At 35.8% G+C, this 13,351-nt stretch overlaps 1 protein-coding gene across 1 annotated transcript in view; it reads right to left on the bottom strand.

Moving 5' to 3' along the window:
• Positions 1 to 399: 399 nt before the first annotated feature.
• The window catches only part of NUP37 (nucleoporin 37), a 30,391-nt gene continuing 17,439 nt past the window's right edge, over positions 400 to 13,351 (bottom strand). The window contains exons 6-10 of the mRNA XM_079773885.1: positions 5,319 to 5,409; positions 4,404 to 4,585; positions 3,342 to 3,392; positions 1,620 to 1,713; positions 400 to 872 (exon numbers count right to left, since the gene is read on the bottom strand). Of these exons, the coding sequence (XP_079630011.1) occupies positions 759 to 872; positions 1,620 to 1,713; positions 3,342 to 3,392; positions 4,404 to 4,585; positions 5,319 to 5,409 (532 nt within the window). The 3' untranslated portion in view covers positions 400 to 758. The remainder of the gene's footprint in view (positions 873 to 1,619; positions 1,714 to 3,341; positions 3,393 to 4,403; positions 4,586 to 5,318; positions 5,410 to 13,351) is intronic.

Raw genomic sequence — 13,351 nt, 5'->3', positions numbered from 1 at the left:
GATGGTGAATATAGTTCTTTTGCCACTAGATGTCATCTCAAAAACATTTAAATTACTATAAGAATGGTGAAAATTCATAAAAGGCAAAAGCTGTTAAAAATGATGTTATTTTTCAATGTAAGCTTTATCCTATATACCAGATGTTCTAAGAATGTGGAGATGTATAGTCAAAAGCAATTTGCATATACTAAATGGTTGAGTAACATAATTGGTCACATTTTTAAGAAATTAATCATCTTTTTAATATTAAATTAAATAATAATCTTTAATAATTCCTGAAAAAGTCCTAAGATCCCTACAATATAACAGATTGCTAAGCAAATAAGCGAGTGCGCACACACAAACACACTCTCTTTCAACAGCTTCTAGAGTAACACTGAAAGGAGATCCTTTTCTCCTTTTGTAAATATTTGTCCCTGAGAATTAGAAAAGTAGCATATATTTAAAGTATAGAGGATAGGATATACTTTGGATAATCCTGTGATAAAATAAAAAGCATTATGTTTCCCTAGTCATTTCTTTTCTGGAACTTCTGAGTCAATTATATTCTTAAGAGTTGATTAAAACACATACACATACACACACACACACACACACACACACACAGAACGGAGTAGAAAAAAATATTTTTAAACCATTAACATTTTATTTAACAAAACAACTGGGATATTTCTAGAGCTTACAGTATATTTAATATAAAAATAAGGAATTCTCCAAAAATGCAAAACGTATGGATCCAAGCTAGACAAAAATTTATTTCACATTTCAGTTACCCAAAACAACAGCTTGTGGTCACCTCCAACTGCACATAGTGGGAGAGTTCTATGCCAGGAAAGGCCAGATCCAACGACTACTGAACCAAGGATGATGGGCTATAAAATAAGTGAAGAATTAAAGAAGCTTACTAAATCATCAAAGTAAGTAAAAACTATCCTTCAGAAATAAAAAATACATTAATATATTGCCTTTATTTATAGCAGGATTAAAAAATATGCTTCCTCACAGGTGAAATATGAATTATTTGCTTGCAGCTGGCAGGAAGGAAGGATACAAATAACTATGAATTACTGGTGCAACCCAGAGTCAAATATTTTTGCAGCCTAAACAAACCAAGCAAGCAAAATTATTATATTTAAATGAAGGACAGCCATGGCCAGTGTGACTCAGTGCTTAGAGTGTCAAGTTTGATACACAGTCAAGGGTACACACCTGGGTTGCAGGTTCGATCCTCAGCCCCATTTGGGGCGCGTGCAGGAAGCAACGGATCAATATGTCTCTCTCACATCGATAGATTGATTTTTATCTCTCTCTCCCCCCGCAATCACCTTCTCTCCCTTCCAGTCTCTCTAAAAATCAATGAAAAAAGTATCCTCAGGTGAGGATTAAAAAAATAAATCAAGGATAAAATATAACAGAAGAAATAAAATGCTTCTTATAAGTATATAGACAAAACATCTATTACCACTAGTGATTTAAACATCAAAAAATGCCTTTTCTTTCCAATTTAAGCAGATGACATTCATAAATATCTTTAGATACACATTACAATTTTAGGGGCTATAAATGGAAAAGTAAAAAGCAAATTAAAAACCCATATGCACAAAACATCTACACATTACCTGAGGGTGTCCTAAATGATGAATTTGAAACTGGCTTGCCATTTTGCCAGGATAACCAGTGGTTGCAAACAAATTTTCATTAATTGTGGACCACCTAAGGAAAGAAAGGGTACAAATAATTTCAGCATTTTTCAGATAACCATAAACTTTTCTAAAACAGGTTATTTTTGTTGTTGTTGTACAAAACAATAATTTTATATCCCTGAATTTGCTAGTGGGGCTTTAAAATTAGACTAGAAATTCCAAGGAAGTTAACTATATGTTCTCATTCTGTAAATATTTATTAAGTGCTTATTGTGTGCCACTTTGTTACATTCCAAAGTTACACAAGGTTAGCAGTTCCTTTTTTATAACCAAAGGGCTAACAGTGTGATAGGGGATATCAACAAGGTATCAGACAAACATAAAATATAAAATATTTCACAGAAACACATTTAATGTTCTTATTGATAATTGTTATGAAATAGTGATAAACTCACAAGTTTAAATTCCTGGGGCTGATACAAACACCTAGAATATTTAGATATTTAAATATTTAAGATTTAAGACATCCTACACATTGTAATATAATGAATCAATGAATCAAAAAATGTTAATGGAGCTCCAGCAACATGCCCAACACTTTAATAAGTAAAGAAGATATGAGAAAAAAAGAAAAGATTCTCTGACCAAAAAGCAAACAGAAATTTGTGGCAGACACTGGCTGCTTGTCCAACAGCCCTTCTGACCTTTTTCCATGCTAACTGAATTCCAAGTATCTTCTGGCAGTGTGTCCAACCCCAAGGGATGAGACACAACTGGTTTCAGGCAAAGATAGCTATTCCCAATGAAAAGGGAGTGCTCTTCCTCTCCCCTTACTTTGGCCAACGATGAGGCTATGATGCCTGGAGCAATGGAGGTCATCTTGTGATTGTGAAGCAACAAGTCCAAAGCCTTTCCATGGAGGGTGGCAGAGGGAAAGGTCTGAACTCTTGATGACATTGCTGAGCTACTAAACCAATCCTGACACTGCCTTCTCCAGACTTCTTGTTAAGTACTATATACTATTTGCTTACATCTCTGAACTCAGGATGCATCTCACAATCTATGACATTCTTACATTTAGCTGACTATAATCTTAGATTTGATGTCATATACATATAATACATGTTCTATTGGTTTTAGTCTCAGTAAATTTTCCTATTATTTGAAAATGAAAGAGCCATAAAGACTGTACTATACAATGGAATATTACGCAAAAAGGAATGAAAAACAAAGTAGACGTGAATGTTAATTTAAGCAACAACAACAAAAAAAGAGATAGAGAGCAAGTTGCAGACAGTGTCTAGCATTTTCTCATTTAGCACAAAAATGAAGTTTATATGCAAAAATATGGTTCCACCTACATTTTATAGCTTGATCAGTACAAACAATAAGGAAACATATGCTCCAGATTGTGGGGGTGGTATTCGTACAGTGGCAATGTGTCTTATAAAATTAAAAAACAACATTGACAAATCACTCCCTCGCCTAACCCAAAAGACAAGAGCAAAAATTTAGTTAAGAAAGCAAAATAGCCATTTATAAAATTATCAGAGAAAAAAAGACAACTCCCAAACAAGCAAACATAAACCCAGAGCAAAGAAGAGGATTGGGAAAGTATTCCAGATGGTGACACTGCATGAACAAAAGTAACCAGACTCAAAAAATAAAATTGTAACTCCAACAAAAGTGGTACACTACCTAAATATGCAGGCTCGATCCATGTGGACAGGTCTCTTCACTTGAGGGTAACTAAAAGACAGTATTTTGGATTTTATGAATTATGTACTGGTCTTAAGTAGAACATAAATTACAGTTTAAAGGGTGTTTTCTTTAAATTAAAAAATATATTTCTATTGATTTCAGAGAGATAGGGAGAGGAAGAAATAGAAACATCAATGATGAGAGAGAATCATAGATCGGTTGCCTCCTGCAGACCCCGCATTGAGGTTCCAGCTCACAACACAGGCAGGTGTGCTGATCCAGAATCATACCATGACTTCCTGGTTCATAGGTCAATTCTCAACCACTGAGCCACACTGGCCAGGAGGTATTTTCTTTTTAAAAAACACAATGGCCAAGCCCTAGCTGGTTTGGCTAAGTGGTTAGAGCATAGGTCTGCGGACCGAAGGGTCCCGGGTTTGATTCTGGTCAAGGGCACATACCTTGGTTGCAAGCTCCTCCCTGGCCAGGCCTTGGTCAGGACTTGTGCAGGAGGCAACCAATCGATGTGTTTCTCTCACATCGATGTTTCTCTCTGTCTTTCTGTCTCTCTTCCACTCTCCCTAAAAATCAATGGAAAAATATCCTTGGTTGAGGATTAACAACAACAAAAATAATAATAATAAAAGGTAACTTGTTTAAAAACAAAACAAAATACCACAATGGCCCAATATACTTAAACTGTGACAAAATTCCAAATAAGCATCGGATTGAAATAGATGAAATATGATAAAGATATAAGCATGATGCAGAACCATTATAAAACATGATCATTCAACAGGGTCAATGTTTGTTTTTTTCAACCTAAGTAAACAATGCTCTAAGATTTCCTCCTTCACATTGATCTTTCTGGGTTGTGCTCAAAGTGAATCTGCAAAGCACCGATGCCCATCTTTGTTTATCTAAACCCATACCTCTGGCCCTTTCAAAATAGACTTGCCTTAGCTCAACAGTGAGGGCCAGCGATATAAAAATGGCTCAGTGGATCATTAACAACAATGACTGATTTTTTAGTAAGTAATATATGTACTGAGAAAGTACCTGGATCGAGTAATATCCCAAATTAACCAATCATTCCCTGCAACAGCTCCAACTTTGAAGGTGTTTTTAAAACACCAGTGTGCTGACATTAATGGTATCTGTTCTGATTCAAGAGATAAAATAGCCTGTTGGGACATAAGATCATAAAATCGGATTGTTCCATTCTTCTCTGCAACCATCAGCTGTAAGACAGAAAAATAAAGAAAATTCAACAACTTCATTCACCAAATTTGAGAAGTAGGCAGAGATTCAATTCATATAGTGAAATTTAAACATCTGCATATACATATTATAAATGGAAGATCAAATGCAAAGGATGCTTAAGGAACTGGCATTGGCTCTAAACAACTATAGGATTAATTTTAAGAAGATGAATGTGGTAGCTTCTTAGATTCTAGGGAACAATAAAACAGAGTAATGCCCAAGAGAAGATACTGGCAAATGAGAGAACTCTTGTTGAATGGCTCCCATTTTCTCAATGAAGTAAGAGTTAAGGCCAAATGATACTTTTAGGATTTTAGAAAGCTCGATTTTGAATAGGTATTGATTATCACTGCAGTTAGATCAGATACTTTCTGTTTATACACTATGGCTCACAAGCATGGATTTACCTTTTGTTTTTAAACAAATATTGCTACTAGGCAATCTGGGCATCAGTTTTTAGAATGTAATTTGCCAAAGAGTAGGAAAAGTGTCTTCTGAATGAATGCCATTTAGAGATGATGGCTGTCAAATAAAAACTTAATTATACAGAACTTTTAAGGTATAGCTTTGTAGAGTAAATGTATTTGTGACAAACACATTTGTCTCTGAGGTGGAAAAAAGTCATTGATTTTTCTCCTCTATGTGTGCAAGTATTACACAGGTATATGTCTTTTCACCTTGATAAAAGAAAACTAAGTTATAAATAACAACCTTAAAAGATTCCTCAGGATGCCAGCACACACTCATTCCAGGGGAATTAAGAGCAAAATGAGATGTCTGTACTCCCTCCAAGTTCCAAATCCTAAGAAAAGAAAAGGAGTATAACTTTAAATATTTTTGATATATCACTACTAAAAAAATACAATTTCCATGAATTTATTCAAAGCCATTAACTAAAGATTACAAGATAGACATTTGTACTTAAAAGTATATCTTTCAAGGAAAATGATAGTTATTTTAGAAATTTGTGAAAGCAGTATGAAGAATTTAACCTTTACCATACTGAATCACAGAAAAACAGTCACATACATTTTCTCATTAATTAGTTTAACACCGTAACACCTGTAACCAAATTATTCGTATACTCCTTATTTTGTGGACCAAATCTTAAACTAATCAGGTTGCATTCCTGCATCAGTAGGCATTTCTCAAAGGTGGCCTTGATTGATAGCTACATTAAAGGTGAGTTGAGGGAAAAAAAAAACTTGGTTCCTCCCACTCTCTAATTTTTCCAAATCCATAGTAACAAGAACCAAGCTAATCACTGACATGGCTTTCTATTTCAATTTCTTTCCTATCCTGAGTAGAGATCAAAACTCAGAAATCTCACTTTGTTGTGAGAAGTGCTATCCCCAACCCAGACTGATAGTTTTCCAGCTCATTCTTCACACACAGCCACTATGTCTCCCTGGTACAGAGCGTGGCATAGAGTTAGCATGGCAGGAGACAGAAATTGGTGGGTGGTGGGCAAAGGGCCCACAGAATTCTGGTCCTTAAGAATTGAACTCACTCATTAGAATGCCTTGGACTTTTCCTTCTAGGTTTTAGAGTTCACACTTCATTAGGAATCATAAATAATTTCAACAAACTTAAAGAATATATCTTTAAAGTCTAGGCAAAAGTGTATTTCAGTGAAAGAAGACATATTCATTAAACAATGTAACTATTCTGTACCAAACCACTTTTCTTCCTCGGAGAAATTATAGGGTCTCCAATCTTGAAATATTATAGTAACGTATAAACTAATATAAATATTTTTCAAAGTGATTATTTACTTGATTAGGTAATTTAGAAGCATACTCTCTTCTCTTGCCAAATCAACACTTTATATCTGTGTGTACTATATAAGCGAGAGAATTACAATTAAAGAGGTGAATCACATTTACCACGGGTTTCTGCAATTGTGTTTCACTCCTCTCAATGAAGAAGATAATTAATATGGCAACTAAATATTTTTTCTCCTCCATTGCCTTTTGTATAATAAATACTGGGCTGGCATGTATTTTTATCATGATTGAAATAGTAGGAGTCTGTCTTGCAAATTCAGCGAGTCCCATGAGAAAATGATTTAAAGGCTCAATTCCTTTGATCTTATTCTAATATGTATTTGATTCTTGTTTGCAATTATATAAATTGAATACATACCAGAATATTTTCATGATTTTTTCCCTTTCAAATGAAGGAAACCAAAGAGACAGAAAATATGGATAAAGATATTTGATAAAAACAGGTCAATTAATGAAGTGTATTCCTGTACTAGAAATCAAATATTTTCACAGTATTTTGTCCTGAACAGAACCTGACACTTTTAAATAAAAACTGACTTAAAAATGAGGAGGATGATCCAGATTACTTTATAGGACTAGGATAAAATGATTTATGGTTTATAATTATACGCCTATTAAATAATTCTCAGTGGTTGCATACTCCAAGTACCAAATATGCACAATACAATGAATTGGGATGAAATGAGTTATCATAACCAAATTAGCTGCAGATGGTACACTTTAGGTTGTTAAGTCTTGTTTCCCTTTTTGATAGATTCCATAATTAAGCTCTTCTCAAATCCTTTTGTGGAACTCAATACATTTTTCAGTGTCTTTAGTACATGGCTCATCTAGTTAATAACAGTTCCATCATATAAAGTCAATTTCTCTTGTTTAAAATATTTTTACAGTACAGCATACATAATAAAAATACACAAATGTTAAGCATAAAATTCAAAGAACACAAAGAAAACAGTACCCAACTTAAGAAACTGAGTATTTTCAGAACTCCAAAAGTCATCTTGCACTTCCTTCCAGTCATATTTTCTTGCCCTCACCAAGGTATCACTATCCCGACTGTTAACACTATAGCTTACTTTTGCCTCTTTTGAAAATCATAAAAATGGAATCCTATGGTATGGATTTTCTTGGTCTGGTATCTTTCTTTCAACATTAGATTTTGTGATATTTACCCACAGTGCTTCAGGTTGTACTTTGTTCATTCTCAGTGCTGTATGCACTACTCCATTAACTAAATAAACTGCAATGTACTTATTCATACTACTATTGATAAACATTTGTTTCCAAATTTGGGTCATTATCAATAACTAGAGGCCCGGTGCACGAAATTCGTGCATGGGGCGGGTGTGTGTGTGTGTGTGTGTGTGTGTCCCTCAGCCCAGCTTGCACCTTCTCCAATCTGGGACCCCTCAAGGGATGTCCGACTGCCCGTTTAGGCCCGATCCCACTGGCAGTCGGACATCCCTCTCACAATCCAGGACTGCTGGCTCCCAACTGCTCACCTGCCTGCCTTCCTGATTTCCCCTAACCGCTTCTGCCTGCCAGCCTGATCACCCCCTAACCACTCCCATGCCAGCCTGATTGATGTCTAACTGCTCCCCTGCCAGCCTGTTTGCCCCCAACATCCCTCCTCTGCCGGCCTGGTCACCCCTAACTGCCCTCCTCTGCAGGGTTGATCGCCTCCAACTGCCCTCCCTTGCAGGCCTGGTCCCTCTCAACTGCCTTCCCTTGCAGGCCTCATCCCTTCCAACTGCCCTCCCCTGCTGGCCATCTTGTGGTGGCCATCTTGTGTCCACATGGGGGCAGGATCTTTGACCACATAGGGGCAGCTATCTTGATCTTGTGTGTTGGAGTGATGGTCAGTCTGCATATTACTCTTTTATTACATAGGATAGAGGCCTGGTGCACAGGTGGGGACCAGCTGGTTTGCCCTGAAGGGTGTCCTGGATCAGGGTGGGGTTCCCTTGGGTGTGGAGAGGCCTGGGCGAGGGGCCTGTGGTGGTTTGCAGGCCAGCCACGCCCCTGACAACCCAAGCAGAGGCCTTGGTATCTGGAATTTATTTATCTTCTACAATTGAAACTTTGTAGCCTGGAGCGGAGCCAAGCCTCCTGCTCGCTCCCATGGCCGGCAGCCATTTCTCTTGGGATTGATGTATCTTCTATAATTGAATCTTTGTATCCTTGAGTGGAGGCCTGGGCCCGCCAGAGTGTGTGGAAAGCTTGGCTTCCTCTATTACCGGGGAAACCCAAGCCTCCCTTCTGGTAGGCATCTTGGTTGAGGTTAATTTGCATAGTCGCCCTGATTGGCTGGTGGGCATGGCTTATGTAGCGGAGTGATGGTTAATTTGCATATTACTCCTTTATTAGAGAGGATGCTGCTATAAACCTTCTTGTACATCTTTTAGTGAAGACAGACACCCCTCTCCCCCTTTACACACAAAACACACACACCAACCCACTTTCTGGGTACATGCTCAGGCATGGAATTGCTGGGTAATAGCTTACAAATATGTTCAACTTTAGCAGGTATTGTAAAATAGGTTTCCAAACTGTCTTACCTCACTTTTTTTCCTTTCACATTTCTTTATTAATGACCAAATGAAAAGGCCTACATTTTCTCTAACACATTTTCTGACAAAAATAACCTGAAAACAACCATTTGTTGAATGACAAAAGGCACACCTTTCTAGTTGGTCTTATTTGTAAAGTAGATTTCAAAAAACACCTCTTTTTTCTTGCATTTTATGTTATTTTCATGTATCTATGTATGGATAGATTTGCATCCACTTAAAAACATAGTGAACACAATTTATACAGTAGGAGCTCTCTTAATTGAGCTCCTTCTGACATTCTTCCTTTGTCCCTCTGTAGAACTGAAGAGGAAAAGAGGCAATTTTCTTCTAATATTCTTGCACATGCATTTTGTAGGCTGACCAAGAGGGACTATGGGTTCATTGCTAGCAAACCAGTTTGTAAGTGATGTGAACCCATGTTTATTAATGTGATTAAGTAATATTATATAAGCTGACAGAATATGAATGTGAAAGAGCTATTTCAATGAAACTAAGTTGATGACAACTAATGGTATCTAAATTTAAAAAGCATTCATAAATTAGGCATGTATGACAGCCACAGAAGATTAAGCAATAAATATTATAAAAATCTAGATATATTTGAATTAAGACTGCTTAGCAAGTGTTTTCATTGTAGGCACTGTATCATGGGTGTGGATCATGTAAAAAGAGGTCCCTAACACTAGTCAATGGTCTCATAACTTAAGGAAAGAGAAAGCCTTGCCCTCACTTTTTTCACCTGGTCTCCCAAATCCCCTCCCCTCTGGCAACCATTAGGCCTCTGTATCTATGAGTCGAAAGATTTTTGAAGGATAGGAATTGTGGAAAATTCTGTCACATTTAAAAATAAACCTCAACATTATACTCTCAACTGCAAAAAATACCATATGGTAGTTTTCAAACAGATATTATGTAATGATTTCATCTTTAAGAAATTCAGAGTAAAAGGACTTTTAACTAACATAAACTTTAATACAAATACCAGTAATACTACCCAGGAAAATTAGCATTTCATTATTTCTAAGAAAAATTTTGATATATTTCACAACTTCAAATGTGACTCTTACCAGTCACATAAATGGATTTTCAAAATAACCCTAAAAATGTTTATGGATATTATTCTCATGTATATAATTCACTTACTGCAACCACATGAGGGCCCCATAAAGCAGGCTTAAATCACTGCAATCACTGATATGGTAATACTATAAGAAGTACTGGTTTTGTATTTCATCTACACAGGCACATGAGGGAGAACAAAGAGTTGAATATAAGAGAATGGTGTTCCAAGTACACCATTAGATAACATTTCAGAAAATTCTTTCATCACTTTATTACTTATACTGTAGTATAATCTTTCACTAACATATGATTTCACTTCATAGAATTAAAATGTCTGCAAATGTGATCAACAGGTTTTAGTATAAATTTTGGATAGCTCTTATAAAGACATGGAATCCTTATGTTCCATTCACTGGAGGTAAATAATTACCAAACTCAACACAAACTATTTTATCTCATTCTTAAAGTTCTTAGAACTATGCAATGATTTTTAAAATGTTACAAAAATTAGAGGGAATTTTAGAAGACAGGCAGAGAACTTTATTTCTGGAATTATTTAACTGTAACATTTAATGAATAATATAAATTCTCCTGATTTCACTTTGTACCTAGAATTATTTAGGCACGGTTCATTTGCTTCTAAATGGGGATTAACCTCCAAAGGTATGCTTCATTGGCGTATATTTAGAAGGCTTTCAATCTCCCTCTTTCTGTTCCCCACAAGTACTATTTTTAAATAAATCACATATTTTGTGATCCCAACTGGGGTGAGGGTGGGGAAAGAACATTCCATCTTAATTATGGATCTTGAAGACTCTTCAAATATACATGAACAGAGGTAATGTGGAAAGCATTAGGTGCACAGAGATAGTTGATAAACATTTTTTCCTCTTACAAAATTTTCAAAACCCATTACTATTGGCTTAGCAAATATCTTAGGTAACTAAGCATTCCCTTATCTAGTGTCTTGGTTATATTCCTAAAAAATAATCTTACTCTTTAATTTTTATATCCCACTCCTCCCATTCTTTTTAAAATGATGACAGCTAGAACATGACAACTACTAATATCCCATGTTTCATAGTCAAAGTGAATGGCACATTACTTGCCTCTATTATTTTCATCTTAAACTAAGAATTCCTTAGTTTCTAGAAGCCAATTTTCTTTCACCATAAATTTTATGTAATATTTTAAAAGATTATTGGTGGGGAGGAGTAGGAAAGGATTTACTTCTGACATTCTTTGTAGTTACAGTGAGTACTGGGTCTTCTATTTCTTTTGTATCCCCAGAGTACTAAATTTTGGCTATACTAAACATGTTTAATAATTACTTGTTGATCTGAATTGCTCTTACAGAACGGTACTGTTTTTAATATACAAGAACATCTGCTATTTGGCACTGACTGGGAATGAGATGTTCTGTATTAGTGAGTTTTTAAAATAATAAGTTTAACCCAATAAGTACTTAAAGCACCATTTTTACCTTCTTTGTAGGTAGGGGATAATAAATTTTTCTACATGAATATACATATATTTGCTTTTCAAATATCATAACAACTTTAACTTTCTTTTTTATGATGCTAGGTCTTAATTATAAACACTAGTAGTTACATTTTCCTGTGCATATGCATACACATAAACAAATATTTATGTAGATATCTGTACACGTATGAATGCATATGTTCGTATTTGCATATGGTGGACATGATAAGGAACCATAAAAGAAATGGTGTAGAATCTGTGGTTGAATCACTAGTAACTCCAACCTGTGACTTGGAATTTTTTCCCCAAACACACCTCCTGTCAGGTGCTTTGTTTGGTAACAGCATCCTTTTCCTAAAGACCTGCTAACAGACAGAGCTGTATTCATTCCTTCACCCACTCACTGGTACCTACAAGAGCACTCTTCTAGGTGCTGTGATGACCCTAACGTAGTAAAGCATGCCAACCACCTTGTTAGTGAAAAGACTAGAGCAGTCTACTCTAGAATAACTTTCCTCATCCTTGAGAAAAGTTTGTTTCTCTTTATTCTTCTTCTTCACCTGAGAACTGAATTAATGAAGTATGAAGAAGGAACATGATGCCTTCATTTCAAGAATTGGTACTAGAGTGTTTCAAAAATTATAAGTTCTTCACAAGTACAAGGTAATACTTTGTAGACATGACTCTAAGGACAATTCTATCAATCTTATTAAGCCCTACATGATGTTTGATTTTGATTAGAACACACAGGTAATATGAACACCTGCTTTTTCAGTAAAAGAAAAAGACTAAAGCTTCTTAAAGAACCTTCAAGGATAAACAGTATAGTATGATATTTCAGAACCAGACTGCCTGGGATCCTCATCTGTAAAAATAATGAGAACCCACCATATAAGGTTTTTGAGGATTAATTTAATTCATATAAAACACTTAGATTAGCGCTTGGTCACATACTACTATCTAAATCAATGATTCTCAACAGATGGTGGTTCCATCATGTACAGGGCATTTTTTATTGTTCTAATAATTGGGATGCTATTTAGTGGAGAAACAGGGATGCTAGACATGCTACATGACTTGTGAATGTCCCAGTGAAATTTAGAAATAGCTCAAAAGGTGGGCACATTTCAAGATAGGAGTTATGTTTTTTGCAATCTTTGTTAGTACTCCATCCTATGGCATAATGGTGAATTTTGATAATATCTACTAGTATATGGACACTGGCTGATTTGTAGAGTACTATCCTTCCTATAATTTGTCATGTTATCTCTATTTTGATTAACATTATTTCCCTTTTTCACTTACCACATTTAGGCTTTTTTAATGTTTTTATTTATTTTTAGAGAGAGGAAGGGAGAAGGGGAGACAGAAAAATTGATGAGAGGAACATCATTGATTGGCTGCCTCTTGCACGCCCCTCACTGGGGATCGAGCCTGCAACCTGGGCATGTGCCCCGACCGGAAATTGAACCAGTGACCTACTGGTTTCTGGGTCCACGCTCAACTGCTGAGCCACACTGGCTGGGCACCAAATTTATTTATTTTTTGTTATTATGGACATGATTTTTTATCCTAATAACAAGTTCTACTCAGGGCTATGACATTGCAGAACTCCAGATGGCACTATTTACATTGTGTTCTGTGCAAACCATAACCCTGGAATTATGCGACTTGGCAGCCTTGCTTCTGCCTTACATTTTTCTGTTATCTTATTTTTAGGATATTCTAATTTATTCATTGTAAAACAGGACAAAGACTGTCTCACTATGCCTTATGTCTTCTTAGATATTTGAGTGTATATACATTGAGTGGCCAGATTATTATGATCTCTGAACGCATA

This window comes from Cnephaeus nilssonii, assembly GCF_951640355.1.
Source record: "Cnephaeus nilssonii genome assembly, chromosome: 6".
In the NCBI taxonomy this organism is placed as follows: Eukaryota; Metazoa; Chordata; class Mammalia; order Chiroptera; family Vespertilionidae; genus Cnephaeus; species Cnephaeus nilssonii.
The sequence above is the reverse complement of the archived record's forward strand: the minus strand, read 5'-3'. Positions and strand labels throughout refer to the sequence as shown.